The sequence below is a fragment of the Rhinocladiella mackenziei genome (assembly GCF_000835555.1).
Source record: "Rhinocladiella mackenziei CBS 650.93 unplaced genomic scaffold supercont1.3, whole genome shotgun sequence".
NCBI lineage: Eukaryota > Fungi > Ascomycota > Eurotiomycetes > Chaetothyriales > Herpotrichiellaceae > Rhinocladiella > Rhinocladiella mackenziei.
The window spans coordinates 956,498-976,177 of record NW_013550602.1 but is presented as its reverse complement, the minus strand read 5'-3'; the positions used below and the strand labels follow the sequence as shown (position 1 = coordinate 976,177).

Genomic DNA, 19,680 nt, shown 5'->3' with positions numbered 1-19,680 from the left:
TCATTCTTCCCGAGAAGCCTTGCCAAGTACGGGCTTAAGCAAGCCATCCTGATCAGGATGCGAGACCTCCAGGGCCCAATTTCTGAGACGAGACAGGTGAACTTTAGAGACTGACACCATCGTTTCGGAACTTTATATCCAACGAACCTGGTGCGAGATTCCCGGCCGGGAAAGGGAGATCCCATCTCGATGTCTCATACGCCTGCCCATGGGGGAAGCCAAATTCATACCTATCATGATGTACATCAAGCAGCCTGACGAGGGCCCATCCAGCTCAACAAACTCTGATCGTTCGCAAACTCAAGAGACTCGAATCCATCATCTCCGTGCCGTCGCTTTGACCTTCACCCTTTCCGCGGCAGACCCCTGCAGCTTAGCATCTCAAGTTGTGCTCACTTGCTGGTACTGGTGTTGCTTGCCTTTCAGTACCTGGGAAGGTAAACGGGCACTATCCCGGAGGAGCCGGTGGTGTCAATTTCCATTGCATATGACGAGGAGGCAGGAGGCCCGAGAAATGCAAGTTGATGACATTTTCCTGTTCCCGAAGACCTCGTCCGAATTTATTTCCGTGATCAAAGCGACCGTTCGGCATTAAATCCGAATTCGAGCAATCAGAGCTCAACGTGTACGAATTAGCCATGCTCAATGTATTAAATTGTATGAAGAAGCTAGCACAGTGTCTCTCACTTGGCTATCATACTTGTCTGCTGTCGCATACTCTCAACGGACCTGATCTAAACAGGCGGAAAGAATACAATATCAAAGGCTCAAAATATCACCATGGCAGCATTGGAACGCCTCTTCAACAGTACAACCAACGGTTCGTATGTGGCCAAGGTCTTTGCATCTGCAATCAAAGGCAAAACCATCCTCATCACTGGTGTTGCTCGTAAAGGCCTAGGGGGACAGACGGCGGAAATCCTTGCGCCATACTCGCCCAAGACTCTCGTCCTAGCCAGCCGGACACCATCCAAGATTCAAGAGGTTATAGATGAACTGCAACCTAAATTCCAGGATGTCACGTACATCACAGTTCCACTGGATCTGTCGTCCCAGAAGTCCTGCCGCGAAGCCGCGTCGTCCATCATGTCAAACCCGCAAATCCCACAGATCGATATCCTGATCAACAACGCCGCCATCATGAACCCGCCAACGCGCGAATTGAGTCCCGACGGCATCGAAATCCAATTCGCAACCAACCACATCGGCCACTTCCTATTCACGAACTTGATCATGCCCAAGATCATCGCAGCCAGCAGAGTCAACCGGAAGGGCACCACTAGGATCGTCAACGTCTCGTCTCGTGGCATTGTGTACTCTGCTGTGCGATTCTCAGATATCAACTTTGACAAACCGCATGAAACCCTCCCGCCGAACGAGCAGCCGAATTACGCCGCACTGACAGAGACAGGACGAACTGCTGACCCGAAATCCACTTACAGCCCGACCGCAGCGTATGGACAGTCGAAGACCGCCAACGTGCTTTTCTCGCTCGAGCTCACGTCACGCCTGTACGAGAAATATGGCATCCTTAGTTTCGGGCTGCACCCGGGCGCCATCTTGACAGAGCTGGCCCGGAACACGGACCCTGCGGAACTGGCGCGGCTGGTCGAGCAGTTCAAGGTGCTTTTCAAAACGCTGGATGCCGGTTGTGCGACTACGCTCGTCGCGGCGCTCGATGATACTCTGGGTCCGCCAGCGGAAGACGGCACGGGGATCTATCTTAGTGATTGTCAAGTTAATAAGGAGGCGCCAGAGTATGTGCGCCATAAGCAGTTTGCGGAGAAATTGTGGGCGGAGAGTGAGAGGCTTGTAGGACAGAAATTTGACATTTGACCTGGTTATGTACAAAAGTATTTGCGACACCCAAGGAGGGAAACATCATGGAGAAAACACATGATTGGTACCAAACCTTGCACTCGCCGAGATAATAAAAAGGGGGTCGCTTAGTCGAAGTGTGAAAACACCTCAATATGTAGAGGTTGATTGGACAAAAGCAGCAACTTCAGCTGCCTATCTAGTTGCTACATCAAATATGAAATTCCACAATAATGTAGGGGATGAAATTTCCTGATGACATTAATCATTTGCGGGGTGAAACTTTCGAAATAGAAGTCCCAGGACCCATGTCACAATGATAGTTGTAAAATTGGCTAGTCAACCCGTCCAGGTAAATGAGGATCTGCTTTCTTCTCTCAGATTCTCAAGTTCATTTACCCTGCTCCAAAAAGTCACGCAGGAACCAGTCTCGCAAGATCCCACTGCTTTACACTATGGGATCATCGAGTCATCTATGGTATTGCTAGCACACAACTAAAAGCATCTACCCGGTCAAACAGCTGGAAAACTCGAGATAATGATCGAATACCACCTTCAACGCCATCTCTTCTCCGCCTTCCTCGAAACTATACATACCTAATACTCTTCGAGCGTCTCATTTGAGACCTCAAGTACAGACATGCCCTATCTCCATAAGCCGTTGCAGCCTTGCCGCAGCTCAAGACCCACAACGTCGCCCTCATCTGCAGGGCATCGCTCAAATGGACCGGGCCAAACTCGACCTGGAAGCTTACGAGTACGCCAAATCCAGGACCGACGAAGGAAGTGACTTTCGATCCCAAAATCATGGATCCACAGGAAGCCAAAGAGAAAACGAGTGAAGGAAATGGAGTAAATCCGTCAGATGGGGGTCCCGCGAATCAGGATATTAGTCAGGGAATTGATGAAGGAGAAGGGTGGATTGAAGAGGAGAGTCAACCAAAACGAGAGACGAGGAAAGGGGAGCCGAGGACTTGAAGAACATAAAGATGGCCATGAGTTGTGCGGGATTGAAGGATACAGAGAGGAATATTCCGTCAAGACAAGGGGAGAAGATGAAATATTATACATAGCTGGTCGCGTACAAGCACATCTCCTCGGGCGCAAAGAGGAGTTCATAGCATTTGGTAGAACAAGGACCGTGGGTATCAATATACACTGCAGCGTGCCAATAAAAAGTTTCAGAATCCAAGTCTCAGTCCATACCAGTTCGCGAGTCAAGACGAAGTCTTCCATTCACTCGCTCCAAGGCGGATAATGTCCTTTTGGCTTAAGATCCAGACTTTATCTTTGACATCGCCTTTTTCAACCTTGATTGCGGCAGAGATGGCCGCCTTTGCAATGACATCCGCGTCTTGGGCAAAGGAGTCCTTCAACGAGCTGTGCACCTTGCCTAGCCCAGTGGCAATGGTTCTGAGGACGGCTTCTAGAGGACGGCTTTCCTCGCGATGGCCCACGATGAGACCCGGGCGCAGGATAATGGTATGGTCAAACCCGAGCTCTTTCACGTGCTCTTCAATCTCGCCTTTCATCCTGGGATAGCCGAACACGGAATGTGGATTGGCGCCACCCGAAGAGATAAGAACGTAGGTCTTTGTCCCTGCTTCTTTGGCCGCTTTTGCAAGCTCGACGTTCAAATCATGTTCCAGTTTATACTGCTTGTCGAAGCCGCCGGCAGCAGCGCGTGTAGTCGCCAGACCGGAGAACATGACCGATGGAACTGGAGAGAGCGAAGAGATGTGAGAAGCCCATTTTGAAGTATCTTTTTCGACAAATTCTTTGACGAGAACGGGGGCATCGGCAGGTGCAGATGGCGGGGAACGTCGAGCGAGGATTTCAATACTGGAGAAGATCGGTGCAGGTGTGCCTGCGCCTGTCCGTAAGGTCGACAGGATCTGAGACCCCTGCACAAAAGAAAAAGATGTCAGATGCTTGTTCGTTGGATGATGTCGCAACCACCACCTTGGAATCCTTTAGGCAATACATACGACGAGACCCGTACAGCCGAGAATGAGTGCTGGCCCTGAGGCCATGTTTGATTTTTTTTTTTTCTTGCTGGATAGAATGATACTGCTAGTATGAGAGGCCGGGTTTTCTGTTGTGGGTGTCAATTCATTCTTTCTCTACCGGAGATACTCATGGTTATATACTGTCACGGTGGATGCAGACCTTACCGCCGTTATCAACTGTACGCCCGTAGCTTGCAGTAGCCAATGTTTACATAGCAAATTTCGTGCGTAGGCATTGACTGCCCGCAAGGTAATATGTGGATGCGATTTCAGGGTACCAGCATACTCTCTCGGAGCCGCGACGGAGCCCGGAAGGAAAAGGAGAGGGAATTTTTTCTTGTCAAACAGTACAAACTTTTGAGGGGGCCCTCGATATGTAAGGCTCAACCTCAGCCTTGCTTGAATGTAATTCACGTGATCTGATCCACAACTTACTAGTCGATGGCGTGCTCGACCTTGGAGCCGATTTTTGCGGCAACACAGTTTGCCTGCCGATCCAGAAGCGCAGTGGAAATGGAGTGGTTCGTTGGGGCTCCGAGGCCCTTCGTTTGTAATATCGCCCTCAAGGTGAGTTCGATCGTCTCTCCTTCTTCCACTTGTCTTCAGAGGTTACCACGATGCATCTTCTATTGCCCTCTGCCAATGGTATAGCATCCGTGTCAGAGAAGATGATGGCTCCCTCTACTGAGAGCCCTCCCTTCGGTCCATCGCCGCCGCTGTCTTCGATTGCCGGTCCTACCTATGTGACTGCCCAAACATTGGTCCAACAAGTGACCTACTCTCTATCTGACAAGATATTTTCCTATTCTCCCGAGACATTCGATCTTGATACGGCTGCCAAAGCGTGGACCGAAGCAGAAGAGACGAATATCCATGGCTACAAGACCGCAGTTCAATCCATGCAGATCAGAAATGGAGCAGGTTCAATTGCCTTGGGGTACATGTTCTCCAAGGACTTTGACCTGAAGAAAAGAGATATCCCTCAAGGTCTTCTTGCCCCATCTTCGGCTCTGCAATTCTTGCGACCTGTTCTGGATCAGCTCTCTCTCCTCTATTCCGTGGGTAATCCATTGGTGGCCCATGTGGCAGCTCTCGACTATGAAGGAGACAAGAATGGTGGACTTGTATCAGACTATGTTTCTCCTCTGGCAATTGCTGAAGATCTCGGATTGGGTTTGGTTTTGTCTCAGTCCGCATATGAGGCACAACATATGTCGCTGCTTGCCACTCTGTTGGCCCAAGATCTTCCCACTCTTCATGTCTACGACGGTGTCAGAACCGGCAGAGAAACAACAAGAGTCATCGACGTCATCTCCAAATCTGGTCTTGGTGCTGCATACAATGCAGTTCTCAAATCGGTCTCTGACGAAGACCGGAAGCATTTGAGTCTCGAAGGCAAGACGTTGAGGACTCTTCGAGCTCTCAATGAAGAACTCGGCACCGATTACAAACCATTCGAATACTTCGGCCACGAGCAGCCAGAAGCGGTCCTGGTCTCGTTTGGTTCCGTCGAGTCTTCGTTGGCCGCTCAGGCGGCGACCGCCTTGGCCCAGTCCGGTAACAGGGTTGGGGCAATCAACGTCCGTCTCTATCGACCCTTCGCCGAAGAATTATTCTTGAAGCTCGTTCCCAAGGGCGTCCGAGTGGTCGGTGTTCTCGGGCAGGTCGTCGATGCCCAAGCCGTCCAAGACGCAGGCATTCACTCCCACCTCTATGAAGATGTGCTTGCCTCCATTTCTTACGGGACATCAATTCATGATACTCCCGAGGTTCGAGAGTTGAAGTATGCACGTGCTGAAAGATGGACCCCTTCGTCCATCTCAGCGACCTTCCAGCTCCTCCTCGGCAAGACCACCGATGATCCAGGTGTAACGACCTTTTTGGACGACTCAGTCCAACAATATACATTCTGGAACGTCGATGGTGCCCCCTGTGCGTCTGCTGCCGCTCATTTGGCACATGCCTTGACTCGAGATTCAGCTCAGAACGTGACTATGCATACAACTCATGACAATCATGTCCAAGGTGGCATCCACCGGATCGATATCCGAAAATCTCCCAAGAGTCTTGACGCCTCGTACTCTATCACTTCCGCCAATACGATCGTCGTCACAGATGTGAAGCTTCTGGAGAAAATCGACGTGCTAAAATCCTCCCAAAAGGGAGGCAAAATGATTCTTGTATTGCCTGGCGTCAAGGACGAGGACGTTGAGAAGAAGCTACCTACGGCCTTCAAGAGATCCACTGTTGAAAACGAAATTTCTTTGTACTTGATCAATCCTGGCAACACGGCTTTGAACGCCGGGAACTCGGAAATCGAATCTCTCATACTCCAAACAGCCTTCCTCCGTGTGGCCCTCGGGAAATCGGAGGCAGTTGGACTGCAAAAGCTCGCCACGACCAACAGTGATATTCAGACCCTTGGAAAGGTTGCGGATGATTTGGAGAAAACTCTACGCCAAATCGAAGTTCCAAAAGAGTGGGCCGAATTGGAAGTGGGTGCTACGAAAGAAGCATTACCTTGGGACATTTCTCCCAACAGCTTCGCTTTGTTTGACAAAACAGAAGAAGAACCACCGTCCGTCCTCCATAGCTGGCAAAAAGTTGCCAAGGGACTTCTGTTCAAGGAAGCATATAATGCGTCAAGTTCTCTTCGACCCGATCTGCCGACCAAGACATACACGGTCCATGTGAAAGAGAATCGCCGTCTGACGCCATTGACCTATGACCGAAACATTTTCCACATTGAATTCGATCTTGGACGCTCCGGCCTGAAGTATGATATTGGTGAAGCCTTGGGAATCCACGCCGAGAATGATCACGATCAAGTCATGGAGTTCATCAAGTGGTATGGTCTCAATCCGGAAGATGTGGTCGAGGTGGCTTCGCGAGAAGACCCAGCTATATTCGAAAATCGCACCATCTATCAGGCGTTGATGCAAAACGTCGACATCTTTGGAAGACCGCCCAAGAAATTCTATGAAGCATTAGCAGATTTTGCCACTGATGAGACCGAAAAGAAGAACTTGTTAACTCTCGCTGGTCCTGAGGGCTACAAGGAATTCCAACGACGTGCAGAGGTCGACACTGTCACCTTTTCTGATATTCTTCTCGAGTTCCCATCTGCTCACCCTTCATTCCACGACATCGTTCGTATTGTTTCGCCGATGAAGCGTCGCGAGTACTCGATCGCTTCGTGCCAAGCCGTCACCCCCACCTCCGTGGCATTGATGGTCGTCGTTGTTAACTGGGTTGACTCCAAGGGACGTGATCGTTTCGGTCAGGCTACCAAGTATTTGAGTGATCTCAAGGTAGGGGCTCCCGTGACTGTCAGTGTCAAACCTTCAGTTATGAAGCTGCCACCCAAGTCAACTCAACCTATCATCATGGCAGGTCTCGGTACTGGCCTGGCTCCATTCCGAGCATTCGTCCAACACCGAGCCATGGAGAAGGCTCAGGGCAAAGAAATTGGATCTGTCCTCTTGTACATGGGCTCACGGCACCAACGCGAGGAATACTGCTATGGTGAAGAATGGGAAGCATACCAGGCCGCTGGTGTGATCACTCTGCTCGGCCGGGCATTCAGCCGAGATCAACCGCAGAAGATCTACATCCAGGACCGAATGAGGCAGACTATGGATGACATTGTCAAGGCATATATCAAGGAAGACGGGGCCTTCTATCTTTGTGGACCAACTTGGCCTGTTCCTGATGTAACGAACGTACTGGAAGAAGCGATTGCGAAAGATGCAAAGGCAAATGGTGTCAAGAAGATTGACACCGGTCGGGAAATCATGAGGTTGAAGGATGAAGGACGGTACGTGCTCGAGGTATATTAGGGTTTTCAAGTACGGACCCTGAGTATAGGCCTAGAATGGAATCAGTTTTTGACGTGACACAAATTTCTATTCCCCACCCCCAAGCCTTGTGTCAAGGATCGGCTCGCTAGAAGGCTCCAAAGAATGCACGAAAGAGTACCTATCTATCGACTTCAACGCTGGGGGTATCGTGCGCAACGGCATGGTATATACATGATCCTCCTTGGAGCGGGCCAGGAGTTGTCTTACCCCTTTAATGCTTGAAGTACTAGCACACCAGAGGGTCGAAAGGGAAGGCAACCCTAGAGACGAGCATACGGATGGCGATGAAAGCAGCCGGAGCCAGCTTCGAGACAGCTTACAACGTTGATCACCTGCTCTGGACTTATAACTCTCATAAAACAAGTCGAAAAGTTCTTGAATGAAGACGTCCCTTTCCACCAGTACATGCCCCCAAATTGGGCCAAGGCGGAGTATCAGTGAGCTGCTCCCACCCCCTTGCGGTCCAGCAGAATCGCTGGTCGTTCAAGATCATCCATGGCCAGGTGCCTTCGATAAAGGCCCTCGGATACGCTGCCTTTATCTGCAATCATAATCATGCCCCTCACATACGGCATCGACTTGAACATCTCATCAATGCATCGCATCATCCATATTCCCAAGCCTTGACCCCGGTAGCTCGGAAGGAGATAAACATCCGTTAAGTAGTTGACGGTCACGGTATCGGTAATCCATCTAGCAAACCCGATCAGCTTGTGTGTTCCGGAGTGGGAGATGTTGTGATATTGGTCATTCTCGTTCTCATGGCATTGCCGGCGAGAGTCGCTCATTTCATATAATCCGAAACACGCTGATCGCTTGATAAGGTTTTGTAGTTCTTCGACTGGTAAAGGGCTTGCCCAGTACATCTCTGTCGAAGAGAAGAAACTGTTCAACGTGTCGAGCGGGATTAGAGATGGATCCATCGATATTTCAAAGCTGTCTCTCTTCCACGACATGATGGGCGTTTGGGAGTCCATTTCGCGATTATGCGGCAAGAAGGGCCACGAAGCTGTGCTAAGACAACCGATTGAAGAAAAATTTATATGGCAGAAGAAGTTCACATACCAAGATGTTTCACAGGAATGGTATCCATCAGTAGTCTGGCGGAATGTGAGTCATGTCAAAGGTGTGGGCCCACCGATGCTAACCCAGATACGTAGGTAGTTATGTCAAGAATGAGATGGTTGGATAGACATTACCAACTTCACTTTTACCTGGAACTTATGTGCGTTAGCTAGGAGATCCCCTGAACCCTTTGAAGGTACAGCAAACAATCATACCATTCAACACTCTGGTACGAATTCCCTGGCCGCTCATTCGTAGGGTCCCCTCTTCAGCCAGCTCGACACTTCGTGCTATTGACGACAAATCAACTTCAACAACTCCCAAGCCAATCCGTTCCCAGAATCAAGCAGCTCTTGAAATTCTTCATAGTTCAGCAATTCCTGATGCGCATCGATTGTATCGATAACCACCTTTCTCAACCCGACATCACCTTTGCTAGGGGTTGTCTTGCACACGAGGCCCGCAGCATACGCGAATGCCTTCGACTTCCAATCTCTAGCGGCGGCATTGGCGAACTTTTCACGAGCGAGCTCTCTGAGGTCGTCTATCTCGTATTTATCTGCCAAGGCATACATACGTGCATTGGTGCTCAGTTCGGTAGTTTCGAGGTCGACACCTTCGTCTTCGACGGTTCAGGCGTTGGCTCAGGCTCGTCGTAAGGCGGTTCTTCTGCAGAGAAATTAAACGAAATTTTTTTCCTCTGCTTCTTCGTGCCCGTTTTGCCCCCCAGACGATATCCCTCTTCGACTGGTGTTGGCTCTTCTTCGGTCGTTGATATCATACCTTCCACGGCAGTCATTGGCTCGTCAATATTTTCTGTCCCGACGGTAATCTCTGGCGTGGGGTAAACGTATGAGTCGGCGGGAGGCTCTGGATCCGCAATAGCATCTGCTGGAGTCAGACTTTCGAAAAATTCAATAGTCTTCGCCACCGGTGATTCTGGTTCCCTTCGTCCATTGATCATCCTCTCTTCATCACCGGCCTTTTGCACCGTCGGTGGCGCGTCGTCATAGTCCAACTGGTAAAAGTAGTCAATCATCAACTTCACCAGTCTAGGGTCATCGTCATCGAGCGTGAGCTCCCTTTTACTGTCATCAACACTCTTGACATGCTTAGCAGATCTCGCTCAAAAGGGCACTCAGCTTCTGGACTGACCTTTCCCCATTTGCAAGATGTAGCAAAGTACCGTGATCGAGGACAAATGATGGCCTTGTGCACGGTGAACTTGTCGTCGCCACAGAAGATTGCGAGATCGGAGTATTCGGTCGATTTGTGGAGTCTTTTTCACCAGACGGAAGCATTAGCTTTCGTGGTCTGCTTTCGCAGCGGGACAACTCACGAGCGAATCGCACTCAACAGGGCCTGGACTGACAACTTCGACATGTTTTTTATTCCCCGAAAGAGGAGACGAGATACACGGTAGACGAAGTGACAATAACCACGGCCTGACCGAGGCAGCTATTGAATTTTCAAAGAGAACGACGGCGCATAGAGAGGAGAAAGAAATGCAGATTCCGTCGATGTTGCGTAACCGGGTCATCGCAAGTCTGTGTGACTTGTCCTGCGCGTGCGCATTGGTAATGCCCTTGCCAGACAGCTCATCATGAATGCGCCGATGCAAATGCAGATGCACGTGCCTGCTGGGGGGACTGGATACAACTTAACGCGCTGCCTCATTCTGCAAGACGCTTTTTTGGGCAATGCTTCCCTGAGCCCTTGCCAGGTTAATGGGAACGAATGCTCTTACTAATATTGAGTATCAAGTGCTTCACAAAAGAGAAGACGATCATGGCGCCGAATAGGGGAGGCCAGAATCCTCCTCCCGGCGGCGGTTGTTCTCCGTCCGCGGTGGGAGAGAATGATGGATTGATCGACTATTTCTTCCGCCGCTCAAGCCTATTGGTACCTAGCACTGCCACGTGATCCATACCGAGTTCCTGGTGGGAGAGAATGAAGTGGATTCATTCTTCGGTATATTTTCTCTCCAACGTTCTCGACAACTCCTGCGGAATCGAAAGGCTCTTCTATAAACGTAAAACACCGCTTTATGTCATCGTTACTGGCTAACTTACTCTGCACGCACCCTAGCTCCGAAGGACCATTCACTATCCCGGCAATAGTAGTCGACGTCTGATATCTGGAAGGGACGTCACTTATTTTGACGACCAGCAGTTTTGAGAATCGAGATATATGCTTCTGGGGCCTTGATGACCACTTTGAACCCAAATGTCGTAACCCATCTCCAAGCCCGCGAGAGATGCAGTGACCAAACTTCCACTAATTGACACGACTCCCAAACAATCAGCAAAGCCGACTCGGTGTCGATGCCTGCGAGTTTCGGATCCGGGTTACCCTCTGTCCTATTCATGCTTCTTTCTTTCCTCGGCGCCCTCTTAGGGTATTGGACCATCCTCAAGCATACGTCGCTCGTTACGGGGGCCTTTGCCTCCGCCTTTGCCAGTGCACAATCGCCCATCGTCGGCACCCCGGAAGCATTGAACCCCAAGCTCACCAACACTATCGGAAATGACACCATCACGCTCTACTACAATGGTTCTGGGCCAGTCCCCGGCTATGATGGCCGTTCACCAATCCCGCAGCCGATTACGCCCCTGACGACAGCGTTGATTGAAGAATCCCTCCTTCGGGAATTGATCTCGATAGCGACGACATCATTCTATCCCGACAATTGCTCCAAATGTATCGCTGCAGCACAAATGCTCCATGTGGCAGCCATCAGTCAACCTGTCTCTCTTTTCACCAGGGTATTGGTCCGAGCCTGCAACAGTCTTCCGTTCATCAAAAACGCCATCCGAGCTTCGTCCTGCGAGTCCGAGTTCAGCGGCATTGCCGGATTTGGGCCGTATCTCGCCCAACTATTTTCCAAAATGAGTCTGGCCACCGGTGACATGCACACTCTGTGTGCTGCTCAATATCACATTTGCGATGAGTTGCCTCCCATCCAGATTGACGAAAGCCTGTATTTTGATCCCAAACCGGAGTCGGCCAAGATCGCACCCGAGCCTTCTGGCAAGACGATCAACGTTCTTCATCTCTCAGATTGGCATCTTGACCCTCGCTACGACATTGGTTCAGAAGCCAATTGTACAGAATATCTCTGCTGTCGTCCTTATGCGCGAAATGAAGAACTCGACGCGAATTCCCGACACCCTTCCGTCCCGGCCTCGAGATTCGGTTCTTTCTTCTGCGACTCACCGGCTGATCTAGCTCTCTCAGTTTTCACCGATATGCCCGACTTCTTCAACGTGGATGAAATCGCCTTCAGCATCTTCACCGGCGACATTGTATCTCATGACCCGGAAGATGCGTTATCTCGAGCGTACGTATCCTACGAGGAAGAAGTGACGTTCCGCATCTTTCAGAAAATGCTCGGTGACCAAATCCCCGTGTATGTCGCACTCGGGAATCACGACTCCCTGCCCGTTGGCTTCAATACGCAGCAGTCCATGGACCCGGACCCGTCCAATAGCAGTAGCAACATCATCCAATGGAACTACGACCTCGTTTCGTCCCTGTGGTCCAAACATTCCTGGCTCAACGACTCCGAAGCCGAATTTGCACGGACTCATTACGGAGCATACGCCACGACGACGGCGCAGGGTCTGCGGATTATCTCCCTCAACTCTGACTTCTGGTACAAAGCCAATATTTTCAACTATTGGAACGTAACGAACCCGGACACCAGCGGGATCTTGAAATGGCTGGCCGACGAGTTATCCGCCTGCGAGAAAAGAGGACGGCGAGCCTGGATCATCGCGCACGTTCTCACCGGGTACGACGGTTCTTCGCCCCTGCCCAACCCCACCGCACTATTCTATACGATCGTCCGACGGTTTTCACCTGCCACTATTGCGGCGATCTTTTTCGGGTGAGCCTGGTTTTCTCTCATTTCCATCCCCACCTCCAAGACCCATTTCACCAAATGCATAACCTGAACACTGACCTCGGACTCACTACAGACACACACACCAAGACGAAATCCAAATCTTCTACGACTACCTTCCCGCCTCCCTGTCCACCGGTGACGGCACAGACAAACCCCTCCTCCGCGACACGACCCAAGTCGACTTCACCAAGCCTCTACAAATGGCGTACATTGGGCCCAGCGTCACGCCCCTGACGGGCTTCAACGCCGGGTATCGCGTGTACCAGATCGACGCGCAGACTTTCTCGGTCATGGGCGCCCAGACCTACTTTGCCAATATGTCCAATAGTCTCCGCTGGACACGGCCCGAATGGGAATTCGAATATGATTCGCGACAGACGTATAGCACCGACGCCGACACTGACAACGCCGAGTCCGACGTCGATTCGGATGCCGATGCGGATTCAAGTATGAAAAGCAAACATCCTGGTGTCCCCTGGCCCAGCAACGCGCCCTTGAACGCGACCTTCTGGCACCGCGTGACGGAGAAGATGCTCTCCAGCTCTGATTCGTCTCCATCAACATCAAAATCTCTTTCACTTTTGGACCTGTACAACAAATACGAGACGAAATCCAGTAATTCGCCGACATATCGAGGTAGCAGCGCCAATAGTCCGGAACAGAAAGTTTGTTTCATTCGCGCTGGATCGGGGACCTTGGGGACGAAGTGTCGAGAGAGCTTTGGCGGTGCGGATGCGAGAAGGATGCATCGGGAGAGGGCGTTCGGGTTGGCTTAAACATGGTAGCGAATTCTTTCTTCCTCGGTATACCTGCGGGTCATTGTCGATGAAAGCGAAAGGTGGAAGGGGCAATAGAAACAGAAACGTGGCTAGCTGTGCTAGAGCAAAAACAGAACTGTTTTAATTGTGATGGGAAAGAGCCAATTGGGGAAAAGAAGGGGTGGTGATAATATACATGAATGGAAATGATACACGGAAGTTTAAAGAATAAGTTGGACAAGACAATAAGACCATGGAGTCACTTGATATTGTTGGGTATTGCATCGGTGCTCAAACTCCACGAGGTACGAGACTGAATTATTCGAATAGAAAATCAAAAACTCGCCCGTGTGCCCTTGTTCGAGCAAATGACTGCTGACATCATTGCAGTCCTTTTGTCGAGTCCATTCCGGTTTTTCCCGGTTTCTTTTGGGGGGCCATTACCACCGCCGCATCAACGCCATGATTTGACAATATAGTACTGTAGCAGTAGCAACATCAAGGTCTCATCCCTGTCGTTCATGAACTCCTCGAGTCCTCTCAATTCGTTGACAGGTTCCTTCTTCGCCCACACAAGCCTTTGTTCTGTCTTGTGGCAGATCCCTAGACTCTTCCACTACGCCATCACAGACTTCTAGGGCCATCCCTATCCTCATCTCTCTTCCCTATTCTGCGATTGATCATCTCCTTGGCCGTCTGAGTCAAACTAATCCCGCCAAACAACCAATCGTCACCATGTCGACCATACCCTCCAGGTGAACGGCCGCTATATCGGGTTTTCTTCTGCAGCCAGCTGTCGCGTCGTGGATTGTCCGGAGATGATGGACTGGTTGTAGTTGGGGACATTGACGCGGCGGATACAACGCCGCCATCGGATTTGTGCTGTTGTGTAGTCGTTGTTCGGTTGAGAGAAAGGGAACGTTGGGTGGGCAGAGGGGAGGTTTGAGCGTGTTTGAGAGTGATTGAGCCTGGGAGGCTGTGGTCCATGGCAGGTGGACGTGGTGATCGGGGTGATTTGGACCTTGAACGGGAGAAACTGAAGGGGAAGGAGTGGTGTTCTCTACTCGAGGACGTCTGTGGAGTAGGTGGAAATAGTGTGCTCGAAGGTGGAAGGCGGAGAGAAACTGACCATGTTTGATGATCCTGTGCCGGAAGCTCGCAGCTTCATGTCAGGTCCCGAAGGAGCTGCAGTGTTTTCGATAAGATTGGAACTCATTTTGTTCATATAAGACAGAAAGACAGAAGTTCGGGTTACAAAACATTGGAGCTGGTAGATGGGAATTTGGTGAGGACTTTCTTTAGTGGCGCAGGATGTGAGTGCAACTTATATCTCGTTTTCAAGCAAAACTAAATGAATTTGGCTGCAGGTTGACACGACAGGCTTACCTGACAAGGTTGGCTACGACCTTCACGCATTCAGCCCTTCGACGGTCGAGAACGATACAGCACTCCATTAAATATCATTGGAAGGCCAAGGGATTCCGGACCTTCAGATCGAGCTTGGGAAGAACACGCGATGGAGGAAGAGGGGTTCAGTGGAGGGAGGAAAAGGAAAAGTCAAACTGGAGCAGGCCAGGGTGTAACAAAAAGTCCCTCTGACGTTCATCAAACTACCAAGACTGCCCTGCAGTTTGCTTACGTTTCTTGTTGATCTTTTTGTTGGCTTTGTGTTCTTACATTGAGTGGACTTGCGGTCGAATCATTTTCTGCCACATTCGTTAGGTTCGGCTTCAAAGTGCCAGAGTAGTTGTTCTTAGATCCTGCTCACCGGTTTGCATAGCTGTACTTGAGAGTGGTCGAAAAGTTCCCCCAAAGGTCGGGTCATGAGCTTTTGGCGCACTCCCCCCACGATAAATGCTCAAGATCGCCAAACGAGCTTTGACGCTTTGTAGTTGTGGGCTGGGGATCGGACCAATGGCACAAGATGTCATGTTTCAGCCGCCACTTTAAGACCCAAGATAGAGGCTCGAAAGATTTGTCTACCATTGATCTCCGCGTTCAGGGTCGGGATTGAAGGATAGAGGGCGATTCGTAGGTGCAGGCGACATATCGAGTGTGTGCCACGTTGATTGCAAGAAAGGACGTCTAAGGAGAGAAGATCGAGAAGAAAGAGAGGAAAGGACGGCTTCTGGAGTCGCTAGGAGCGCAAGGGATATGCCTAGATGAGATGGGTGAGTCCAAGAGTGGTGCCAAAGACTGGCTGCATGTTATATAGGTCTTGACCTTTCGGTTCACGTTGGAAGTCCTCATAAGTACCCACGTACCTAGATGCTGAAAAGAGACTTTCGACGTTTATCATGAATAAGGCGGTTAGTGGACGTGGAGGCTGGAGAGAAAGTTTGGGAACTATGTAATAATAGTCTGCCTGGCTGGTGCCTTGCAACTTGACCATGGGGGCTGGCAAGTGAAGTGACGGGCAACTAGCCTCACAAGCTCACCACTTTTTTCCCGCTCTGAGACCACCAAGTTTCATTGTCGCCGTCATTGTCATGGATGATATTTCTCGCGCATCTTGTATCTGTGACCCTCTCTGCACCGCGATCCTCTCTAGCCAATCGATGATGCATGGATTTCAAGCCCTCCTTCGGGGTCGCTCCGCGCGGTGGCAGTCCTGAGCAAGTCCAGGAACCCAGAAATAAAACTTCGCAGTCATCGAATATCAGAGACGGCTATACTCCGCCAGAAATTGACCAGTCCCACGATATCGCACTGGTCAGCAAGTTACTGAATCGGTCTCACAACTGTCATGGTGTTTGCAATGAAAAGATCTTAGTCTGGGGTCTTCCCGGCTGTGGGTCTGTCTTTCTCCCTTTGTCTCCTGTTTCCTTGCCAGCGAGGCTGTGATCCTGACTTGTCTGACCAGGAAACGTCGGATTGCGACTCAAGCGGCCCTACAATTCTCTGCCAACACTGGTTGCAAAATCTTGTGGATTGAAGGTCGATCCTTTGAAACCTTTGTCCGCGACTATCGAAATGCCTACACCACTCTTACCGGTCAGCCACTTCCACAAGGTCTCACCACGGGCTCTCTTCTCCTCAAGATTATGGTCACACTTGAAAGCCGTCGAACCGAATGGCTTATGGTCATCTTCGACCTTCAGTACTATCTCGAAGATGGCGGCGACACGGGGCCCAACTCGGCACCGACGTCCTTTCTCCCTGACTGGTGCCGGATCCTGGTCACATCTTCGTATGTCGTAGCAAGCTCCGATGGTAGTGTTGACCAGGATCTTTCGATGATATGCGGTCTCAGATTTGCCCGAAAAGCCACTTGTCTTCACGTCGTCGGGTTTGATGAGAGACAAACGGCCCAGTATGTCAAGGAGTCCGGCCTCAACAGCTTCGATCTCGGATTCCCTGCCTTTCGCCACCAATCATGTACATCCATCGCCCCTCTCCGTCTGGCATTGTCCTGTGCTTCCATGCGCTTCCTAGGAATCTCTGCGAGCCAGTTCAGTCAAATGTGCCGACGCAAATTCGCCGACAGCAGCAGTCCGTCATGGCCGGGTTCAACTCCCACCTTTGCCGACACCATGTCAATCCTTTGGGACGCTCTTAACAACTATGACCCTGCCGCAGGGATTCTGTTAACAATTTGTTCTGCGGTGGATCGACTTGACATCCCCATTGTTCTCCTGCACAAATTTCCCATTTTCCGAGAGGACGACGGTGAAAGACTGTCTTCAGTGATCAATATCCTGAAATTGAGTGGTCTCCTCGAGGTGCGTCGCAAGTTCGATCTGGATACAGTCAATTTGCATCTGCTGGTGTATCGTTGGCTTCAAGTCAGCCTCCGAAGGATTGAGGACGGTCAAGAATATGCTGATCTGATGACTGCCTGGATTGCCATCTTCACCGAGTATCTCTCCGTCCCGAAGGCGGATCAGATCAAAGAGGGACCGATTTTCAGTCCCGATAAGTTTTGGCCGGTTGCAGCTCACGTGGCTTCTCTTTGCAATCTCAAGCCTGATCAGGTTCGTGCCTTGTGCAGTGTGGCTTATATGACCTTTTTAAGGCATGTGGCCATTTTCTTGGTCGAAGATGGCATTCTTTCCAATCTGGCCGGTGTGACCATAACACATGCATTCAATATGTGCATGCTATTACACGCCCGTGGCAATGATGGTGTGCAATTGCATCGTGAGTACGTCCTTATTCGACAGATTAGGTCGGCCGCATATCTCAAAGTCTCCGAATTCCGTCAAGCGGAAAACGAATTGCGCGAAGCCAGATTGTTCTTCAATCACCACTTGACGCGCGACACGGCCAGCCAACATATGCTCCGTCAGATCCAAGATGCGGAAGCCCACTTACACATCATCCAAGGTCATTATCCGGAAGCGGGTCGATTGTTGACTGACATCCTGGCGTCACCTGAATCCAACCCCGATCCATTCAAGATTGCGCAACGGCACTATTGGACGGCAATCTACAAAACCGCTGTGGAGGCCGACATTAGTGCGTTGGAGCATTCACACATGACCATGACGTACTGGAAGACTCTCGCCCCTGAGGACCAGTGGGGATACAAGGACAGCAGGAGACTTCACTGGGTTGAAAAACACGTTCTCAGTCTCATGTGCATGAGAAAATACAAAGGAGCCCTCCTTCTAGGCAGAAAGCTCCTGGAAAGGACTTTCGAACTTACCTCCGTCCTTGGTCCGTCTATTTGCCGTCTGACTTACAGGGTTGCTTATTGTCTCTGCGCTCTCGACAAGGTGAATGAGGCTGAAAGCGCTGTCTGTCAACTTCTCGAGCTGTCATCATACGGAAGATTCGAAGACGAGACTTTGTCATACCTCCTTCATATGCTACATGAACTGGGAATAGCATTACAACGAAACGGCCGTACTGTGGAAGCCGAAGGCGTTTATCGCTTCAATTTGCGAACGGCAAAACGGTTCAATGTGAGGAATTTGGCAGGAACAGACAAATATGACCCTACGGGCGACTGGATTCAACTGGTCATGTGTTTTCTGGAGCAAGGAAAAACCCTGGAGGCTAGACGTCTCCGGGACGAGTATCAAACGGAAGAAGTGAATGAGGAGTTCATGGACAACACGATCCGAGACGCCTTAAAAGCATATCGGCATATGATCTACGTGTACACGAGGACAATCGAGGCCGAAAAAGCCGGTGATGTCCTGGAGTGGAAAGCTATCCTTGATACCAGTACCACTCGCCCGGCACTGAAACGTGCCATAAAAATGTTCGGGCATCCAAGACGACGAATCGAACGAGACCGAGACTTTGAGAGCGATATTGACATACACAATGTTGGAAGAGCCAGACGGAGCCGGATCCTTCAACTCTTGAACTTTCCACTGATATATCTATCTTTTGTCAACGCGAATTCGGTCCATGCCGATCCAACAGAAAATGAGGAATTATGGGCCAACCAAAAACAAAGTGTTCTTGGTCAATATTGGAAATGGTGTGATTGCAGGAGGAAGAGAAATCGAAGTCAAAGCACCGATGAATTTGAACAGATTATGAAGCATGTCATTGTCAAAGAGAATGCTCATCCCAATCAGGGACGAAAGAAGCTCCAACAAAAACTGATTACGGATTGGGTCATCCGGAAGCCCGGGGGGACCAATTCCATATCTGAGGCATGTAATCCATCTTGTCCCTGCATTGAAGCCAATCGAAATGGCCAGAGAGAAGCATTGAAATTGGAATCGAATCTCCTGTTATGGAAGGAATCAAACGACGAGAGTTCATCGAAATCGAAGAACCGGCCCCGATATCGGAATTCCAAACCGAATCGATCTCCCATTCCTGAAAACGAGATGTTCAGCCTCATTCTGCCCAATAATTGGTGGTGGGTTCAGTCGGAATTTGCCAATGGCGAGAACGAAGGCGAAAATTACATTATTCCCCGTGCAATTGATATTCCGGGGATATCCATTACTCCACCTGATGGGCAAACGGATCTTTTACCAATGGCAACGGATCCCCAGGAGAAGATGACCAAATTTTACCAGAGGGATTATGCTGCTGATTTCGCAAAGGTCTTGGAAAGGCAAGAGCGTGAACCTATGACACCCACCGCGTTGGATGTTATTCTGGAAGACGATGAAGATGAAGAGTAATAGGCCTCCAGGAAAAAGGTGATGATATGGAAAGACCATAAGCCTCAATGTCCAACCATCGGGCTATTCAGAGGCATAAGAACACAATATCGCAAATACTGCCCTGCGGTTTCTGGTTTTTTCTTCCATCCAGCGGCAGCCTCGTAGCCTCGTGCGCTGACCAATCGG

The 19,680-nt window shown here is 50.3% G+C and overlaps 7 protein-coding genes across 7 annotated transcripts; 4 read left to right on the top strand and 3 right to left on the bottom strand.

The window, feature by feature from the left end:
* Positions 1-780: 780 nt before the first annotated feature.
* On the top strand, positions 781-1,836 carry Z518_03897 (uncharacterized protein; the record flags this gene model as incomplete). Its single annotated transcript, XM_013417605.1, has 1 exon — positions 781-1,836. One exon carries the CDS (start codon positions 781-783, stop codon positions 1,834-1,836), a length of 1,056 nt encoding a protein of 351 aa, XP_013273059.1.
* A 1,199-nt stretch (positions 1,837-3,035) lies between these two features.
* Z518_03896 (uncharacterized protein) lies at positions 3,036-3,851 on the bottom strand (the record flags this gene model as incomplete). Its single annotated transcript, XM_013417604.1, has 2 exons — positions 3,036-3,722; positions 3,807-3,851. 2 exons carry the CDS (start codon positions 3,849-3,851, stop codon positions 3,036-3,038), a joined length of 732 nt encoding a protein of 243 aa, XP_013273058.1.
* A 644-nt stretch (positions 3,852-4,495) lies between these two features.
* On the top strand, positions 4,496-7,666 carry Z518_03895 (uncharacterized protein; the record flags this gene model as incomplete). The annotated part of the gene is made up of 1 exon (XM_013417603.1): positions 4,496-7,666. The coding sequence occupies one exon, from the start codon at positions 4,496-4,498 to the stop codon at positions 7,664-7,666; it is 3,171 nt and encodes a 1,056-aa protein (XP_013273057.1).
* Positions 7,667-8,121: 455 nt separating this feature from the next.
* Positions 8,122-8,643, bottom strand: Z518_03894 (uncharacterized protein; the record flags this gene model as incomplete). Its single annotated transcript, XM_013417602.1, has 1 exon — positions 8,122-8,643. The coding sequence occupies one exon, from the start codon at positions 8,641-8,643 to the stop codon at positions 8,122-8,124; it is 522 nt and encodes a 173-aa protein (XP_013273056.1).
* A 399-nt stretch (positions 8,644-9,042) lies between these two features.
* Positions 9,043-10,135, bottom strand: Z518_03893 (uncharacterized protein; the record flags this gene model as incomplete). The annotated part of the gene is made up of 4 exons (XM_013417601.1): positions 9,043-9,374; positions 9,536-9,854; positions 9,908-10,031; positions 10,092-10,135. The coding sequence occupies 4 exons, from the start codon at positions 10,133-10,135 to the stop codon at positions 9,043-9,045; spliced, it is 819 nt and encodes a 272-aa protein (XP_013273055.1).
* Positions 10,136-11,118: 983 nt separating this feature from the next.
* On the top strand, positions 11,119-13,435 carry Z518_03892 (uncharacterized protein; the record flags this gene model as incomplete). Its single annotated transcript, XM_013417600.1, has 2 exons — positions 11,119-12,641; positions 12,733-13,435. 2 exons carry the CDS (start codon positions 11,119-11,121, stop codon positions 13,433-13,435), a joined length of 2,226 nt encoding a protein of 741 aa, XP_013273054.1.
* Positions 13,436-15,982: 2,547 nt separating this feature from the next.
* Z518_03891 (uncharacterized protein) lies at positions 15,983-19,512 on the top strand (the record flags this gene model as incomplete). Its single annotated transcript, XM_013417599.1, has 2 exons — positions 15,983-16,212; positions 16,281-19,512. 2 exons carry the CDS (start codon positions 15,983-15,985, stop codon positions 19,510-19,512), a joined length of 3,462 nt encoding a protein of 1,153 aa, XP_013273053.1.
* Positions 19,513-19,680: the final 168 nt, after the last annotated feature.